General features: G+C 41.0%; 1 protein-coding gene across 1 annotated transcript in view; it reads right to left on the reverse strand.

Annotated features, from left to right (window-relative positions):
- The window catches only part of TAFA4 (TAFA chemokine like family member 4), a gene marked incomplete at both ends in the record, with an annotated part of 45,555 nt that extends 41,994 nt beyond the window's left edge, over positions 1-3,561 (reverse strand). The window contains 2 exons of the mRNA XM_084292919.1: positions 456-571; positions 3,482-3,561. Of these exons, the coding sequence (XP_084149045.1) occupies positions 456-571; positions 3,482-3,561 (196 nt within the window). The remainder of the gene's footprint in view (positions 1-455; positions 572-3,481) is intronic.
- Positions 3,562-21,173: the final 17,612 nt, after the last annotated feature.

Consider the following 21,173-nt stretch of genomic DNA (forward strand, 5'->3'; position numbering starts at 1 on the left):
GCTGAACTAAACCACAGTTCAGTATTTGTGTTACTTAGTGGAAGAACTGGCTCATGTAGTCTTAGGGCTTTGATCTATTGCTCACCAAAGCCAATGATACCATTGTAAAGTCTCCTGATAACTACTGGATTAAGAAGGGGAAGATAAAGATACATTTCAGAGCAGTACAAAAAAGGGATAAAGCAAAAGGGCACAAAAAATCCCAAACTCCTAGCAGTCATTAAGCTCACCAGACAGATTTTGTGGAGTGATTTCACTACATAAAACTACTAGAAAACCCCATGAAATTTTACAGTAACTCATTTGGTTGTTGCTGTATTTTTAACCCATTGCACCGATTATAGCATGCTGTCAACAGCCTCATCTATTACCCATTGCTAAAGAGAGGGCCCTAACACTCTGCAAGTGGTATTAATTGGTCTCAGTAGCATGTAATGAGTTCAAAAAGCTCCTACCTGTATGTCCCCGGGGATGGTGGCTAGAGGCGGACAACAATTTACAGCAGACCATTAACACATAGACCAGAAAAAGCCAGTCAGATAGAAGCATTGATTTGGCACAGAATCTCATCCTGGAGGCAGAAAAGGAAGCAGATGAGTGAAAGAACAATATGAGCAGGGAATAACATAAAAACAATGCTGGGAAGGAAAAGCTGCAAAGATGCTGAAGAATAATACATCTTATTACAAGGCAACACTGACAAAATCATATTCACAGTTCGGTTGGGATCAATTCTTTCTGAAGCATGTTTCATAGTTAGAAGCAATGCAATGGCTAACACACATCATATTACCCACACACATTTATAACAACACCATACGAGTGCAGTATATTTGTACAAATCTTGAGGAGTCTTTTAAGATTAAGACCCATCCACACTTAATTTAAAGATATATATTTATAAGGTGCACTACTATTTAGTAGAAACATCACAGAAAAGTATACTTTTTACTTCATACTTGTCATGACAAATTTGCTAAAGATACCAGGATCTGCTAGCTTCCCTGGAGATCAATAAGTTTGCTAAGGGTTAAACAGTCATGAAGCCACCAGCTCAGTCAAATACGCAAGGATTCACTACTCTGCCAGAGCGTTAGAAACTGCATTTCAGAAAACAGTTGTTCCACAGAAGGCAGATATCGTTAGCCTCATTTATGCGTAAGAACTAAGACCACAAATCCTCAGTAATTTTGCTGCAAATACTTACAATTAAATCCCTCAATAGCTTATGTTATGCTATTCATCACATCGAAAGGTAATCTGATCATTTTCTTAAACTCAGTTATGATGATTTATTACTCGTGCAATACATAAATGGGCATTATGCACTTGAACCCTTAGATGTAACATTCCACACTTTCAGCAAATGCTGTAAGCAGGCATACATCAAATTAATTAAAGGCAAATTATAGATTTGCATAAATTGAACTAAATACCGCTATGAAAGCTGTGATGTTAGTCGGTAGTTAATCGGCACACTGGGATTTGGATGAGCCTATCACAAGCATGCTTATTTGCACCAAACAGTCCTTTGAGAACTTTTCCCTTCAGATTCCAGCTCTGATTCTTCCATGTATTTTCTAAATGATTTATTGGTATATCTTTATGATACCTGAAACTGTTCAGCTAGTCAGATCATTCAAGTGCTGAACAGCCAAACAGTTAAAAAAAAAACTGAAAATTTAAAAAAATCTCATGCCTTAGCTCTACTGTCAAAGGCAGGTGAAGCACTTCAGTCCTGTTTTAAATTTGAATACCATCTGCAAGTGAAACCAAAACAGGCCTCACATTTTCTCATCTAGAAGTGCTTGCCTTTCCCTTTCGCACATCACCAAACATTATTGTTCTCAGCATGTATTAGTGGGAACATTGATGAAGTCCAAACAAATCACTTGTTAACAGCAAAAGTTAGAGGTCAAAAACCTGTTGTAAGTATATTTTAGCAACAAACACTATTTCGCACTTCTGTAACAAAACCTGAATGAAAAACCCAGCATCTTCAGCTGTCCTTGTAGACTTGACTCTAACCCATAAAAAAAAAAAAAAAAAAAAAAAAAGTTTAAGATCTGCAAATGTTGTGAAAAAAATAACTCATCATGCTTATAGGTTTAAGAAAAAATAATTTAAAGAAGCTACATTTTAAGGACTAATTTTGGGGAAATTAACATTTCCTTGTGTTAAGTAGATACCCTGTTTAGAGCCCAATACATTGCCACTCTAAACACAAAAGGACAAGTATAGGAAGAAACAAACTGAAATTTGTTAAAAAACAGTGTACAGGAGTCTTCTACAAGCATGAAGTACCCTCTTACAGAGCACTCCCAGGCTAATTCAGAGCACCTACTCTTCAGCTAATAAACATGGGCCTAAATCATCTCTGCACCCAGCGAACCACATAAAGCCAGTGCAGTTAATGGGATTGAGTCACTGTGAAACCAGCACAAATGTTGTTGTTGCTGTTTATCTTAGTCTAAGTAAACAGCCCAATAGGCTTTGAATTTCAAGATTTAGTCACCCAAATCCTCCAGAGGTAACTAAGGTAACATATTTTCCAGAGGAGACAGATGAATTTAACCTTAATTTTCTTACTTCCTTCACAAGAACAGTGACACCTTGCACCTCATGCACCAGTTACCACTAAGTAGGAAGTCACAATTTGCTCATTTTGCAATACTATCCCTCAGTTGCTCTAAAAACAAATACAGGTATCAGTGGACAGCCCAGCTCTGGTTTCAATGTGTAGTAACATAACAGACAGTGACCTTCCTTCAGGTGTCCTGAGGCACGAAAGCAGAATTTAATCCTTGGAATTAAATACCACAGATCAAAAATTCTCAGCATACCATTTCTGGTGTGAGTTGATGAAAGGGACAGGTATTTGGCCCCAAATCATGCACTGCAGCTAAACAACTCCTATTTCAGCATGTAAGTGAACCCAGGTGTTCCCACCATTCCCAGTACAGGAGCAAGCCTGGAAGTGTATGCTGACATCACCTCAAAAATTTTTCCAGATTATGAAAATCTGACTCTTTTGAAACCATGACCCTAATGTCAGATAGGGAATAGGAAACCACATTTAATTGGGTTAACAAGGTAACCCTAGCCCTTTATAAGTATATCCAAGCCCAGGAATAAATATATCACTAGAAAACATGGACATATCCAAATTGAAAGGCTGCTAAAACCAACCAGTGTCATTAAAATGATATAACACTTGCAGACTTCAGTGTGTACTGCAGGTAGACAGGACACAAGTCTTCAGCCTACTAATATAAAGAAATACAGGGGGATCTTTAAAAAGACAGAGGGAAAATGAAGTTTGGCAGACAGATGCAACAAGGGGTGCTGGGCCCTTCAGCTTCAGTGGGCTGCCACTCTCAGAAATGTCAAGCCTTCGTTCTCTGTTGGATTAAAGTGGTTATTGTTGCTAACCAGAACAGCAAATCTTCAGTGTCATTTGAAAGATAAAAAGTGTTCTTACCTTGGGGACTTCGCAAGAATTTTGTTCCAGTCAAACACAATTATTTCAGTGTGTTTTTCATAGTTATTCCAGATTCCCATTTGCGGCTGCAAATAAGCCTTTCTGCATTTCAGAATTTTTTCCTTCGCTTTGGGGACCTACAAAGAAAGCCATATTACACTGCAATTAATGTCTAGAATGATGCTGTGAAATAGATCTTCGTTATCAAAATCATTGTTTCACACTGCCATCTACAGTACAATCCAGGGCAAAAGGCAGCAGTCACACTGCTCTTTTCACTTGTTTCCAAGAACACAGAGAAACAGTGGTAAGACAGCTCTGAAATATCACTATATTAACTAAAAGCAGAGTTTACTCCACTGGAAATTACAAACACAATGCACACTGCTTACTGTGTCCTTACAGCCACGTGCCTCCACAAAAATGCTGTGGAAACTGTTATATCTAGAAAAGACGCCACCACAGTGCAAACAGATTTCCACATGATTACTTGAAACCTCCAACAAATTGAACCAGAGGTTATTAAGGACAGGGTGAAATCCTTCACTGTCTTCATAAAGATATGGCCAAGGAATCCAGCTACCTCAGAGCAGAGGGTCTGTAGGGCTGCATCTGTAGGATTGTGTCTGTGTCATTGATGTATTATGGCTCCCTCTGATGCTTTTGGCTCCCAGCACCACATCTCATGCCAAGCCCACCTGTACCCAGAAGCTACATTTCCAAGTCACTACATGGAGACAGTTTTGCAGCAGTACTGACGCACGTTCCACAGAATAATGAGCTCAAACACTCCATTTCATAGGCATTCGAGTCTCTTTGCTTTTATTGTTTATATTTGTTCTCTCACTTCTATCCCTGGGCTCAACTTGACCTTCTGCTATTGAAAACACGACACAGTGCAATTTGTGAGGGTAATAATAATGTGGTCTTCAGTGACGGAGGGATCACAATAACCTTTTCTCATCTTCTCCTGCCACTCCTTTCATTTCACTCTTCCTTTGATCAATTAGAAATTTGCTTTTAAGAAAGTTACACTATCACATTGGAGGGCAAAGCATCTCTGGGGTCATAAAGGCAGGTAAGCAGATCCCCTTCAGGAGCTTAGGACAGAAAAGCCCCTGGCTTCCCACACACAGTTCCTTTCTGTTCAGAACACCATGAGAAACCAGAGTAATTGATGGAATTAAAGAAGTACCAGGCCAGCAATCTATAATTAATCACATTTTACTCTGTCTTCATTTTCCAATATACAGTTTCAGAATGAGCCAAAATTGTAACACAGCACTTATAATCAAAACAAAATGTGAGTAAAGAAATGTCTTAAGACAAAGCACTACCATCCAATATGAAGCCTCTTATTATTAGGTCTGTTACATGTAATATTAACAAAAAATCACTGTGCCTGAAAAGATTTATTGAGAAAAACAAAACAAAACAAGCAAACAAGCTTTTCAATATAGTGGTATATGAAGTGGTTGTGCAGTACATTTTTATCCCTTTCATAATAGGACAGATAGATAAATATATTCTTACAGCGTTCTTGTAGAAATCAATATTTCGATAAACTAAATTTGGTTTGGGAGTTTCTTTGTTCCATAACTTTTATTGAGAGAAGGACAAAATAAACTTTAGATGCATCTACAGGTAAACACTAACTTTAGTGTAACCTACTCTGGAAACATGTGTTAAACACTGGTTAAAGACAAAGAAGCATTGATTATTCTAACTCATTGTAATTAAATGGATACAGCATAAAAGGCAGATAATACTGCCACCAGCATATCTCGGGGCTTTCTGATGCCTTGCAGGCAGCAATATTTCTTAGGAGAATGGGATTGTTTGAGGGAACTGTAAGGCAAACTGTTACAGAGCAATTCTGAGCCTGAGATACAGCTGTTCCATTTCAATAAAACATGGAGAACAGAACAGAAATGAGAGTCTCGCCTGGTTAATAACAGTGAAAGGAATTCCAGGCTTCTCATGACGAAACCATCTTTTGTGCGTGTTTTGTGACCGATGGTTTTAATGCCGGCCCCCGCATCGTTTCAGGGCATAGCACTGCTTTGAAAAGAAGAGCTGCTTATTTGCAGAGCGCACAAACAAGCGAATCACTCCTGACCTGCTGCACCAAGAGCTCTACTGGGGCAGCGGGGCCTGCAAGGGCAGCCACCCACCCTCCCGCTAGCCACCTGCAACCAAACCCTGCGAGCGGCTTTAAAACAATAAAGATCAGCATCGCCTCCCAAGAGGCGCCAACACATCTGAAAACGACATGTGTTTTGTGGATGAAGTTCCTGACCTCAGCAGATCAGGGTAAATTTACTCAGGAAGGATTTGAACAGAAGTTACCCATGGAAAGCAACCTCAGAAAGAAGGGGGTTGCTTTTATACCGTGAGCTCTAGCCAGGAGGCAGTGGAAACCCCACCACCATTTCTACCCAAGCTCTAAAAACAAAGGGAAAGGAGGAAGGGTGCAAGGAGAAGGGCCCCATGTTCACAGCATTTACATGTGGGCTGGCCATGAACAGCTCCTGCTTTGCACGTCAGTCACTCCAGTCCCTGCTTCAGCTCTCCTGGGTCAGCATTTAGAGCATCTGCACACCCAAACTAAGTCTCTGGGATCTGGTATCCAAAGGAAATTGCAATGGCTGCGTATGTTCTGGGACTAAGGGACTGCAGCCTGTCTCTGTGGCCCCACGCTCCAGTAAAGGGGGTATAAATAGCATTGTCCTGTGCTACAGAAGCATTGCAGGAGCAGCTACAATAAAAGCCTCAAGTTATTTGGAAATTGCATGGGCGCGATATAATTCCTTTGGCAGATGGAATAAGATTGCATTTTAAAGTAGGTACTATTTCCTACCAATATTTACACGTTGTAAAATACTTCTTACAGCTACTTTCTGTAAAGGATAAATTACCAAAGCATTTTAAGCCATCTCTTATAATAAGCTATTAAATAATTTAGAGGATCTCCGTCCATTAAATATTTAAAAGGCCTTAATTTCTCCATTCTCAGTAATTCCTCGTTTAAACCAAAGATAGCGCATCCCTTAAAAGATGTTTTCTGTAAAATCACAGCTAAGAAGGAAGCAGACGTATGCACTACACGCTTCGTGGGGCAAAGCACCGGCCACTCAACCCTACTGCCAGCCCAGTTAAACTCCGCTGTCCTTCAGTTTCTTAGAAGAGAAAAAAAAAAAATAGTCCATTTTGTTTAATTTAAAAGCACTGCTGCTTGAGTTGGAGGGGAAATAAAGATGAAATTGAGCCAGGAGCAACAGCAAACGCCTCCTTGTCAATTTCCACCTGTCACCACCAGCTCCCTCACACAGAGGGCCAGTTTTGGGGCTAATGACCACTGACGGGATGGGCACTGATCACCCATTTACCCCACAGAAAAAATTTGTGTTCCCCCCCGACCCGGGGGCAGGAGTCCCCCCTCAGGGGACGGCGGCGCCCATGGCGCCTCACGGCCGCGGGAGGGCGGCGGGGACATGGCGGGGACATGGCGGCGCCCCCCGGCGCTGAGGGGCGGCGCGGGCGGGCAGCGGCTCTGCCGTGTGGTGCTGCTGCCCTCTGGCGGCCCCTCGGCGGTTAAGTCAGGCCCGGCCTGCCACAGGATCCAGCAAGGAGCTGTGGGGCACGTCCAATTCTGTCACGCCTCAGAAATCTCATTAAAGCCCATCCGGACACCCTGCACCCAGGGCTCCGTGGCAGCCAGCTCGTTGTCCCCTGCTGAGCCCTCCTAGCGAGGGATCCCTCCGAGGCTGCTGCAAAGCCTCTCATCTGCAAGCGCTCCTTTGTGCGAGAATGAGCTGTCCATGCAAATTAAGTTTTGTCATTAATCATACTAACACGCTGCTGTCACCGCATTCCTCCGGTCACCCTCCCCTCTGGAGCCACGCTGCTGGCCGCTGTGTGGGGAGACGGGGTCCAGGGGCTGCCCCACAGGCTGCTCCCCTCTCCCCCAGGTCCTCTGCAGGCCCCCAGAAATTTTCCAAACACTTTCCGGAGATTTTTTTCCCCCATTTCCATTTTCCAAATTTTCATGTCGCAGCCACAGGTGAGTTTGGCTTGATCTGAAGATTTCAAGTGGCAGCAAATTCACCACAGCACAGTTACTCCAACAGTTAATTAACCTCACTCTAAACACTGCACCTTATTTCTAATCTGAATTTGTCCAGCTTCTGCTTCCAGGCACCTGATCTCGTTAGGCTTTTTTTCCTTCTCCTCTGCTATCAGGTACCGCTGCCCACACACGGCACTTGCAGCCTGTGGTCAAGCCCTCACTGAGCAAACTTCACAGAAGTTAGATGGAAGAAGCCTCTCCTTGGAAGTTTTGCACTATTAAAACCATCGCGCAGCTCTTCTCTGCATTGCTGCTGATTTCTCAGTGTCAAGTTTTTTGAAGTGAACATCAGAAGGTAAAGTAACCAGAGAGAGTCTTTATTAATACCACAAAAAGAGGTAACAAACTTTCCAGTTTTTACCTAACAGCTCCTCTTTTCAGCACCCCACAGGGACAAGCCTGGTTCTTAAAGGCCTCAGTTCTGCCCATCCTTACTCACATTAACACCAGGCAAACTGAGAATGGACACAAAGCTATGCACATAGTAACATGAGGTCACTGTCACAGTGCAAGAAAACAAAACTTCTACTGGTACCAGTTCCCAGAGTCAACATCAACTTTTCTGCTGCATTTTCTTCCCTGCAGGTATCACTGAGGGAGCTCCGATCATATCAAGCTCCTTAGCATAAAGCAAATTGAAGTAAGAAGGCTCTTTAGACAATAAGAACATTAGTTAATTGAGGGGCACCAAACTGTAGGTGTGTTTACTCTGTTTTAAGAAAGCCAGGCACATAAAATTCCCTGGGAGGCAGTGGCAGTTCCCAGCACCTCTCAGACATCAGCAGGCTCCTAACTGGCTTCACCTGCAATTTCTGAAGTGCTTTTTTACGACATCAGATTCCATTCATGACATCAGCCTCTGCTGGCGGCCCCTCGGTCTGTCACCACCAGTCAGCACTTTCTGCAGGAATATTTCAAATCCTGACTTAACAGTAACTGAGGGAGGCATGGAGGAAAATAAAACAGTACTGTGAGAGCTAAAGGAAATAAAACTCATAGCTTTATAAGGAGGGAACACTGCACTGCTGCTATATCCACATAGCATGAGGTATTGAACCCACCAGCAGTGGGGCGATTCACGCAGACATCCTGTGTGCCATATGTTTAGGTGAGACGTGTCTGTCTTCATCAGTATTCAGAGCTCTCTCTAGGGTATGTGTCTTCACTATCTCCTTTAGAGGTGAGATAAACCTTCCATCCATCCTGGACATGTTGAGCAAATGACTTGGGAGGGTTGTAAAAATATGCCAAAGACACCCTAGTTCTCCATCTCAATTGCTGTACTCTTCTCCAGTCAATTCTAGAGAGTAAGAAGCTGAGTTGTGTGGATCCTCTGCTGGAAAGTGTTCTTAGACTCATTTTTAAGTGGGAGTTTGTAGCCTTCAAATTTAATCTGGTAGAGCTCAGGGCATGCAGAAGCAGTAACAGTAGCATGCAGAATCGGAAAACAAATTCAAGCAAGGGATTGAGGGTGAGAACTAGAGGACTTCTAGAAGCTCTCAAGTTCACAGGGTGTAAGGAGGAGCTTTAAATCAAAGCTGTTGCCACCTCTGCTGAGGCAAAGCAAGTCAGGTGTCTACTTAGAATCTGATGCAGTGCAAACTACAGGGCCTAGTTCAGGTCCCCTCCAGGCAGGGGAGCAGTAACTTCTTCAAGTACATTAACTCGAGCACCTGTGATCCCCAGAACACAGTTTTCAATTTTATTTACATGGCAAGTATAACTAGCAGACAAGTTATACTGGCACGAATAACTACTCACTTGCAGTCCAAAAATATGATCTCTGTGTATGAGAAGATCATATAAATGAGATAGAATCTCATTTAGAAATTGAATTTTTAGGAAAAACATTTTAGAGCCTGCTCTCTCATCTCAAACTGAGCCAACATCTTTCCTTCAGGAAAAATTCTGCCGAGACCAACAGGACTACTCAGAAACTAAAGTACAGCTATTACAGCTGTAAAGCAAAGACAGAATATACCCTTTTCTCCATATAGCATTATTTATTATTCATCACCAGCCTACAAAGAACCCTGCTGCCAAAGTAAACACATGAAGTGATAAGTATTTTTTTTAAGTTTCATTTTTAAGGTTGCACAGACTTCCCAACTTGGACAGCAAACACAGGATATCTCCTCATTACAGTCCAGAGTTCCAACTCTTTTAACTACATTTATCAGAGAGAATTTTTCATTGTGATTATCCAGGTTCTTTCAGGCCCTCACTGCAGCCCATGAAACAGCTCAAATTCTTTCCCACCCCCTGGTGTATGGCCTACTTAAGAGATGGGAAGAATTGCAGTTGCTGCGTTCAAGAAAGCACAGGAATTGCCTCAACCCTGTTCAAAGAGGAGGCAGAGTGGAGGCAGTGCCCCGCTCCACTCCCAGCTGACCTCTAAGGAGCAGAGCAGTACTCTTGTAAAGCAGGCAGCACACCGAGAAACAGGTCTTTGAAATAAATCTCTCAGCAAAACGTTTCAGACAAAACAAATATGCATTTTCCCCTACTATAAACTTTGCCTACCAGGTAGCAAAGCAGTAAAGTGGCTGCACAAATTATCTCAAGCAGTAAAGACACTTTCTTGTACTCTGGATTGATGTAGGAATTTGATTCATTTATCCCACAGAAGTAAAAGAAAACAGATGCATAGCTACAGAGCAAATCACTCACCTCTCTTCCCACTCATCATGGACCCGGGTGAGCTAGCTAGTGCTTTTACAGAGATCATTTGGACAAGGGATGGAAGGGAAAAAGGGGCCCCGTGTCCATTTGTGCCTCTGGATAAGGCACTGGGTCCCAGACCTGCCTGGTTTCTGTCTTGCTCTGCCAGGGCTGGGTTCACATGCAAGAAGCAGACGATCATCAGCTGTAAGTCACCATTCACATTAAGACCAAGAAGCAACTCCAAGGAAACTGCATGACAATTAAAAGATTCAGAAAGCATGCTCGTGAAGAATATTTGAAGTAGCTGTGCTCGTTTGGTGAAGAAAAGTATTTATTAGAGATGTAACAACCCTCTACTCAAAGAGGTTTGCTTTATAGAAGAGTGTGATTTAAAGAAGTGGTTCTCTGTAGCTATTGCAAATACCATAAAAAATTGTTAACAGTGCAAAGATAGTTTAGTGTGTGTATGGGGAGAAACTTTCTATCTAAGTGTGGGAAATGAGTGGGACAAGCTGCTCAAAGAACTCACGGAGTCTGCTCCACTGGAGTTGTTTTAAATTACCACTTTAACACCTACAGGATTGCCAAAGCTGCCTTCTGCACGCACAGGGTGGGATTACATGATGCTCAGGGGCTGTGCAGGGACTATGTCCCCTTTATGCCACAGAACCCAGACCGCAGACAGCCATCAAGCTTACATCTGTCAGAAATTATTGGAGGAAAATAGTGGCAGAAAGAAACTGAAAACACCTACATCTATTTGAGTTTGCCATGCAGGCCTGTGAGGCTGAGAAGATTTATGCAACTAAATCCAGTTCTTTGCAAGTCTACTGCATTAGAGTATTATATTATCTTCCTGTTCCCTAAAACACCTCACTCATGGTAAATAGTTACAGCATGTCTCCTCATGCTTCCCCCTAAGTCCCCACCAGGCCATGGTGCTGACAGGGTCTGTCCATTTCTGTGTCACCAGTGTAATCTGATCTCTGCTTTCATTTCAGTTCATGAAACTCTCCTCCAAGAGAAAAGCACAGAGCAGCTCGGTTTGCTCTTAGAGCGCAAACATGCTTTATGAGCAGTGGATGCACATTGGCTGATGAAGAATCCCAACTGTCTGGGTATATGGGATAATTGTTCCACTTGGGACTCATTAGCTAATTGTTAAAAGATTCTAATGAAAAGCATTTCATAAATACAGCACTAAATTTCCAGAAGTGTAATTATGGACCGAACGCACATTTTTAGCACCTGTGTTATCAACTACACAAGCCAATAGCAAAATATCTTGTGCTGTGCTATTTCTGTTTTCGCTCTCAGTCACAGGGTAGTGCACAGGATAACTACCAGCAAATTGAAAGGTAGCATTTTTAATATTCCTATTTTTGTACAAAGATAGCGCAGTCAGCTTGAGATTGGCTGGAGATTCTGCCAGCATACAGAATCTCTTATGGCAATAATGAAGAACAAAACTTGGATAGGAGGGGAAAAACACAGACCAAGGAGCTATAACCCAACTTCCCGATCTTTTATTGTCACTTGACTTCAGTACCCCTGGGCAGCCTTCCTACTTGGTATTAGAAAATGTTTTCTTATCAAACCCTGCTCCTCAAATTATTTTAAAAAATCACTACTTCCTCTACTGACTAGAAAAATCCCAGATCCAGGTACCTGACCTGTCAATTCAGGAACTGTTAGTGTAAATTAGTTAATTAATATCATTCCTCATTTTCTGTAATTCAGTGATAGAGACAAAACACTGCTAATATGCCAGCAAAGCATTTGTATGGCATGAAGATTTGGAACTATACCAATAAAACAATTGCATTTTAAAGAAGAACCTAGTCTTGTTCGATCTTTGTCCTAGTTAAATAAATAAAAGCATGTTCAGAACCAGTCTCAAAGTTGTATTTACCTTTTTCTGGCTTGGAAGCACCATGTTGGATGGAAGTACTGACCATCACAGAGGGCATCCCCACTGTACACAGCTCTGTTGGAGCTGGGGTAACAGCTTCTATTCCAACACTGATTGCACAGTCTTAATTCCTGAGTTCTGACCTCTGCTCAGCCTTGCATCATGGAGAAATATCTGCTGTTTGGAGCAAACTGGAGCACCATCATCGCTGTAAGGGCACAGCACAGCTGGGTTTAACTCTCACTGAGTTCAAGATTGTATTGTGTTCTTCAGGTACCAGGAGTCTCATAAGGTTTTCTGCATCCTGTCAATTGCCTACTACTAAGTCAAAAAGAAGAATGAGCAGATATCTGTTAATTATCTCCTGAGCCATTGGTCCTGTGACACTGGAATCAATATTACATTGCCAGAAATAAAAGCAAATTTTGAAAGTGGAAAGACCTCAGAAAGATGAATCGCTTTAGATGTGTAAGCAGCATGCCCTAACTGGGTTAGTTTCCCCAGCAGATCACTGGCATGTACATGGAGTGACTCTACCTTTCCCCTACATGCCCTTGTCTTTCTCCTTGTAACCAGAAAAAAATCCCTGTATCAATATGAATACGACAGGTAGTGCACTCTCTCCCAGATATTTTCATTTCCAGCAGTACCAGGTGCTGCATGCCCTGATGCATTTCAGAAGTCCCATTATTTACATTCTGCTTCCTCCCCCCCAGAAATGATTGCCGTTGTCTCTTCCTCTTCCAGCCCAATCCTTCAGGCCTCCTTCTCCGTCCCTCCTCAGCCCTATGTCTTGTTTTCGTAGCAGCTCTTCATGCTCCTCTGGGAAGCTCACCTGCTTGGCAGCAGCATGTGAGAGCATCAGGAGAAGGGCTGGCAGGCAGAGAAAGAAACCCCACTGGAGTTCATGCACTGATCAATAGCAAAAGAAGGTCTCCCCATTTAAAGGAGGTTAATCATCTACTGGCTGCTGTTTTCATCTTTTCACAGGCACAAGGAAGCCAGATAGAGCTCTGAAAAAGGAGCACACCTCTAAAGAACAGTTTTAAGCACCTTCTTATCACTGCTGAGACAGGGTAGCAGCAGCTGCAGCAAGCTGGTACTGCTTTTCAGAAGCAGTAAGAGAAGGGTGTCAGCATGGTGTTACCTCTCGAGCACCTGAAGTGTCAGAGAAGACAGAAGCCGGGTCCTCCTTCTGGTACCTGTCACAGCGGAGGGAACAGCATGTTTCCATACAGGAGGCTCAACCAGCTACCCTGACCAGAGTGAGACCCCAGCCAGACTTTGAATCAGTAACAACATGTCCTCTTCAGGATAAAGCTAGAAAATTTCTCCTTTCTTGAAAATAGAAAGACATTTTTCACAAAGCTCACAGAAGGCTGAACCTTAAGGCTTTCAGTTCCCAATCTGCCTCGGATGGATTTTTGTTTCTATATTGTCCCTTCACTCATGCACAAGCCACCTCATGATCACATAACTGTGTGTGATTGATGGGAGGAGCTGGGAGGAGGGTAAGTGGTATAATTTTGCTTATGCTTTGAAATGCTCAGGGCTGGAAAAGAAGTATGAGATCTCCCTCACTTTCCCATGATTATGATTGCCTTAAAAATGCAAGATCTGTTGAAAGTAATAAATTGTTGATTGTTTGTTTAGTTTCAGGGTAGACAACAATCAGCTTTTAATCAATTTTTCATCACCACTGGAGAGCTATTAACTCTCTTAAAATAATTAGAAAACAGAAAAGAAAAATTTCCTCTAATTATTTTTATCCATGAACTGAGACTTCATGAATAAAATCTCAAGACTAATAGACACATACACACACAAAAAACACCTACGTGGCACATCTACTTCACTTATTTAACATGAGATACTGTTTGCCAAAGAGATGGGGAAGAAAAAGCAGAACCCTACTTAGATTTCACAAAGCCTGCCTCAGCAAGCTCTGTCCAAAGCTTTATCTCAGCCTGTGGTGAGCACTGATTGACTCATACACCTTGTCACTGCAACTTTCTAGCAGCTTTTGCCACCAATAATCCCCTGAAAATATACCCTCAGCATGCCTCCTTCAACCCTTTTGTTGCATACTCCCTTACCAACACACCGGCTGTAGCTCAAATGCAGCTGTCCTTAGAGGAATACAAGTTCATGAGTGCCTCGCTAGATCCCAAGACAAGTTTTCAACAGACATTTGCCTTCTGGGATGGTGGCCAAAGTCTTATATTTTCCTAAGTTACAGTTAAGAAGGAAGCAAACCTTGGTAGGAAGACTGGGAGACAGACATGCTTTATTGTTATATTGCAGGAAACCTGTCCTCAAACCTGAGAAAAGATGCCCTTCTTGACAGTAGGCATGAGTCAGAAATACTTCTCAAATCTAGTAAGGGCTACCTGAACAGAAATGTAATGGACTGTAAAAAACAGATCAGACTGGCTTATGGATTTTAAGGGATGACTAACTAAAGTGTGTGAGGGACTGAGCTAATTAAATAGTCCCCAATCAGGACCACAGTGACTGCATTTTATTTTATTTTTTCAATTTCCTATTGGAGATGAATTGTGATTCACTTTAAAAAGGGATTCTTCTTGTAAATCGATCAGTGTTAGACCCATTTGACCTACTAGTGTCTCTTTAAAGATTGATGAACTGAAACACAAAAGTGAAACTCTCTCACTTTAACCGTTCCCATCTGAATTTCCTGCACAATGAGATACATTTTGAAAGAGTCCCGTGGAATGGTTACATCATGAATCAAATTTTTCAGGTTATTGCACAAAGGATTTCCATAGCCTGGCAATATGCAAGGCAACCACACAACCTGAAAGAAAGCAAGGATAGTCACAGGACTGTTTTAGATGAAAATCTGCTGTTATTAAAAATGCACTACATCTCGGGGACCATACTAGGAATTTCATAGACCTTTCACTTTAACACTGATTACTAATTAGATGCAAAACATAACCACTAATGGAGGAAAAAATAATAAGATCCAGAAAATCACTTACTAGATTTACTTTTCCCCCTCTCCGGGTGAAACCCCTTTCTTGCAAATGACAAGCTTCTTGGCCACAATTAGCACAACCACAATTAAGCTGATGGCTTTGAGCAAATAGGATAAATACTTGGGTAGTTCTGTTCAGCTTCATTCAAATTGTTTAATTTTGAGGAGGTGTTTGCGAGTATGAAGAGGTTTATAGCATCTTTATAGCAGAAATGCAGCGTAACTCGCTTCATATACAGGCACCACTGCTTAAAACAGAGTAAATGTCCACTGGGGGTGTGGTTTATCATTTTAAATTATTTTTTGCACTCAAGCCAAAAACAGTTGGGTTCTTAAGCCATGATTTTGTTCTTTTTAATTTGACTCAAGCGTACAGGACTTTCTCATTATTTCTCTGCTCGCAGTACCACCATCCAACTTATTACCTGCAAAGAGCAGTATCACATGAATAATCTACTGCCTTTTGAACCTGAGGGCCTCAACATCTGATCTCTGAGAGTATGAAAAATTTCAAATTTAATAATGGAATATCCCTGTGATAGTCACTCTAACTGGAAAGTAATAGCTTCTGAAGCTTCCTGTTTTCTATTCAGAAGGATTTAGGGTCAAATAGATCAGCCGATGACAGCGCATCCTCCTCCAGCAAAGATGCAGAAGTGTGGAGATGAAGAGCAGGCTGACTACTGCATGGAGAGCCACGGCCCTCATTCTCTGTGTCAGCATTCAGGCTAGAAGCGCGAGTGTTGTACCGAGGAGACAGCAGACTGGGGTTCAGCATCGGCATTGTTGCTCCATGCTTGGATCTGTGCTGGGCTAGCTGAGCTCTCTGCATACAGTGCTCAAGCCTGGCATAAGCACCAGGACCCCTTGAAGGTGTCCTCCACCAGAGACCACCCATGTTCTCACATCCATGTCCCAGCTGCAGAACCACTACCATACCCCGTGTCTATATGCTGCATAGCATAGGAAAAAAAAAAAATGGTTCAGGATGAAAGGAAAAATCCCAGCATTGTTCCCCAGGTACAGAAAGACCAATAAGAGTACATCTGCTGTGACAGGGTAAGTTTCAGCTGAATTCGCACAAGTAGCAGGATATTTATTTTTTTTAAATATCTCCAAGAAAGATCTGCTGAGCACCTTGTAATAAAAATAAAGCCAGACCAGACTTGACAGGTTTGCAATTAATTTTCCTTGGCTCTTATTTACATCTTTGATCCTGGCAGTCTTTCTCTTCTGAATGAGAAACACGGGCTCCCATTCGTAGTTCCTAACGTAGCAAAATCCATAATGTGGCAGGTGTTTGCTACTCATTTCATTGACATGAGTTTTATGTTTAATCAAAAGCTGAAGCAAGACAAAATTGGTAAAACAAGATAAACCAAAGCAAAGCCTGAAGCACCGGTCTATGCTCAACTCTTCACAGTTTGGCAGGGAGCTGCTGGGTAACAACCTCAGAGAAAGATTTGTGTGCCGAGGACCAAATCACCCACCGTATTGTCAAATCATCCCATGAATGCTCCTAGACAAAGATATCCTAACAGACTTCTCAGGTCACGTCCTATGCACCAATACCTTAATTTTAAGGCACTGTCCAATCCCTTCCCATTATAAGCATGGCCTACCCACAACACACCCCTCCTTCCCGTTATCCAACTAAGTTTCTTCAAAGACAGCAGCCAAGACTGTAGGAGAAGGCAATATCTGAAAATCTTTGTGAACCATCTAATGTCTTATGCTAGGAAGCTAACAGCTGTCTAGAAAATATAGGAATAACTAAATTTCAAAACAACTGTTGGACAATGCAATTGCAACAGAGAGGCAATGACCCAAGGACCTGAAGCAGAAGCTCAGCCATGCTTGTCATTTGATGTATTTGTAGCGGCACTGAGACTTGAGAAAATATATTCTGAAAAACAGGATCTTCAAGCTTGAAAACCAGCATGACTTGGGAGTCACTTAGAATTTAAGCATGAGAATTGTGAAAGTTTTATTCAAGGCAAATTGCTATGCACATCATTATTCCACCAGGGAATCTGCCCGTGGAATTTTTGTGGATGCGCTCTGTATTATGTGAGGGGGGAAAAATTGTGATAGAGAAGGTCATTTATCTATTTATCTGCTCCTTTAATGAGTTCAGCTACCATGTCTTAAGAGAGCAGCTCCTTCTAACAACTCCTCCAGGAGCGGTGGCCACCCAGAGCACCCAGCCAGTCTGGCACACACTCAGAACCTCCCAAATGCCTTTATTCTGCACTGTGGAGCCAGTTGCCCCATTGCAGCAACAGGACTCTGTCCTGACAAGGGGTACATGATACCAGAAGCAACACTGGATGAAAGACGGAGGCCTTGAGACTTCCCTTCTTCATCACAAGTAATTTGTAAAGCTAGTACAAAAAAAAAAAAAAAAAAAAAAAAAAAAGCAAGAGTTTGAGCCTGGTTCAAGTATTCATAGCACGTGATCAAAGAGAAGAATTTGCTAGTCACTGGAAAAACAATCATAACCTACCTTCCACCACTGAAGGCAAAGCCTGTAAATATTACTATTGATCAGAGTAGGACTATTTTCATCAGGATGCATTGCATTGGACATTAAATATCTGCAGAGGCAAGGCCTATGCAAGCTAACGCTGGAACAGATAGTTCCAAGGATTTACCATTCACAATACATGACCAATTTGCAAAAGAATAATTCACTGAAGACACTATACTAAACCATACTAAAAATTAAAGGAAAGTATATCAGAAATGGATTTTATGTAATATTCCAGGTTATGTTACAGCATATTGACATGTACAACAAATTAAAACAGTTAACTCATCTTACTACCTTCTACTGATAATTTTTTAATTAAGTCACTTATCTTTATCTACATATTTAAAAATTTAAATCTTTCATTATTCATCTCTTAAAGAAAATCGATGTTGTCCTGATTTGCTACAGCTCAAACAAGCAAGCAGTATTAGCTAAGATAAGACAGCCTAATAGAAAAATAATTCATTAACTTTATTAACAAGCCCTAAGAAAATGCTACTGAGGAAGTTTTCCTACTCCTAGAAGTCTGAATTACGAACCAGACATAATGGTGTTCATTGTGGCTGAAATACACATTACAGATTTTAAAAATATATATTTGTAAATAGAATAAGAAAATGGGAAAACTATTAAAAACTATTAGAAGAGCTCAATAATATGTTTTAGAGAATTCATCCCTAATACTAGGTTATATTATATAAACCATTATCAAAAAGCTTCATAGTCAGGAATGAATTAAGAGACTGGAAGCTAATCTATAGCACTGGTTAGATGAGAGTGTCTAAATGCCTGTCCGCTGTACAGCTTCGAAATATTTGCACATCAAAACAGCCCCTGGTTTTACACTTGGGATCCTAAAGCTTTATAAAAGACACCGAGAAAAGAGTAAACTTTGAATCTCGGTTTCTTGAGAAAGCAGACTTTTTCTAGTCATCTTAAGTGTCCTTTTCTTCTCAGGGTGACCTTAACTTTCAGATTTGTAAAATGGTTTCCTCTTGTGTTCAATCCTACTGTGTAATAAATTTTAAAAATGACTATTTATCTTCTTTAATATATTAGTCATATGTAGCAGGAGAAGCCTCTGTGGGGATTTTTGCTATTGAGTTTGCTCCAGCTTAAGTCAATGCTGATTTAGAAAAAATAACTTACGCTTAGTAACAAACAATCATGAATATATTTATTGGAATAACATCTTTCCATTCTCCCCCAGCAGCATGTTTAGTTTATCATTTGCAATACTATATATCGGTGTATATTTACAGTGACCGAGGCAATTTAAAAGCAATGCCCATCTTACATAGCCCACCTTATTACACTTCTACAAGTCTGATTCTCTAGTATTTGTAAAACAGATCTGATGGTTCAAAAGAAATGTAAATGAAATGCAGATTACCCAGGCAGGTATAAGTTACATTTATTTGTGAAAAGCAAGAATCAGTGCATTGCTCAAAAATTGCCTGTTGCAAAAGTTATATTTAAGCAAGTTTAAATGTTTTGAGATTTTGTCTCGCTAATCATGACCTCAGCTGCTTGCACCATGTAATGACAATAATGAATAAACATGCTGTGCTTATGAAGAACTAGAACCTAACAAGCTGATCAATTGTTAATTCTATAAAGTGACTAAAACGTGTCTCTACTATCAATAAGTAAATCAGCTTCTATCTGTGGGACTAATGCACCTTGCACATATCCTCCAGCTACCCTGCCCTTCTCTATAATAATGTAATTATCAGTTTGGTCATATTTAAGTGCAACCTGAATGAGATTTATTTTTTTTTATTTTTGTCTTGAGGGTGGAAAAATGGAAGGAAAAATTGTTCGGCTATTTAAAGAGAGACACCACCATTTGTCTGGAGGTTACAGATTTTCCGTTTTCCCTCCAATTAGTAATGCACAATTATTCACTTGAAAATCAATTATTTTAAAATATTATTCTTAAATCCTGTAGACTATTATCAGATAGTCATTCCAGAGAAGGTGTCCCTTTAATTATTAAAGCCCTCTGCTCTAAGCCTCTGTAACAAAGAATTTGAACAAAAGACAACAATACTCATTAACTGTAACAGAAGATGCTACTTCTGTAGAAAAAAAGCGTTTTAAACAAGATCAGTTTGGCTTTATTCAATCTCTAGCTTTCCTCTTAGACGAGGAAAAAGCAGAAGATGTATCAATATTTCAGCCGTAATACAATTATTTATATTCCAAATATGCTAATTACAAATAGCTGTCCCTCTCGAGTATATTTCCAAGCAAGATTTCACAGTAATAGTTCATTCAGTGCTGAAGATTCTGTTCAAGAAGAGCATGGAAAACACGAAAGTAAAAACGAGTTTTGCTCAAAACACCCAATTTCCTTCTCATTTCTACAGCCATCTGCAAAGAGGCTGGGTAGAGGCAGCTACCTGTTCATCCACCCAACAGTACAGCTCGGCTCAGCCCAGGGCGCAACTAGAGAGCAAGCACAACCTGCTGCATATGGTCGGTGAACGATGCACACCAGCAGGGTAAGTAATTGTATTTAATGTTGCTGCACCTTTTTCAGTGCTGTAAACAGTAATTATTCTTGGAGGTTTAGGGCTTCTACATCTATTCTATTGTTAAACCTAAGTATATATCACAAAAATGCATTGGAAACATCTACAGGAAGGAAATGTTCTGGAGGGAAATGCTATTAAGTATGTGGATAAGCTCAATAGCAATTAATTTCTAACAGTTAACGAACCAAATGAACCCATTCATTTCTCAGGTGGAATGTTATACTAATTCTGCCAGAAATTGGCCCTGCCTCACCTCAGATCCATCCCTCTGTGTCAATTCAATGTGGAAACAGAGGGAGAACCCTTCTTACCTGATACTCTCATAAATTAAGAGAATCTGTGCAGCACTTTTAAAGTAAATTTTCTAACAAAATTTTGGTCTTTTAATTGTCCCTAAAAAGAAACATTTATATAGCTATACAAAAGCAGAACAGATCACTTTAGCAGCATACCAAAAATATGGGAACAATTCAGCACTAAAATACGTATTTTGCTTTTTCCCTCTTCAGCTCTACTGAAACCTATACATCCTGGAACTGGTAAATATTTCCACATTCAAACCACCACTCCAGCAGTACCTTTCAGCTAAACAAGCCAATGTCAAATGCTCTCTTATGTTCTTACAGGTAATGGATATCAATGCAAAGGTTCAAAGACGCTGTTTCACTGACTAATGTAACAGGAATACACACAGACAACAATCTTTCTGTATTCCACGGAATTACGAATCCTTTTTCTCAATTCAATGGCCTCTTTTATGTGCAGGTCCACTTGCTGCTGTGGATGTACATTTGGGGAAATTTTTATAGCGCTTGACTTCTAGCCACGGTGCTTCACAGTCATTACACTGACAGTGCTCGGTGCAAATAGCAACACAGTCAACACGAGCCCACCAGGCAGTCAGGATCGGTCT

Source organism: Netta rufina (assembly GCF_964035555.1).
Source record: "Netta rufina genome assembly, chromosome: 10".
NCBI classification, from domain to species: domain Eukaryota; kingdom Metazoa; phylum Chordata; class Aves; order Anseriformes; family Anatidae; genus Netta; species Netta rufina.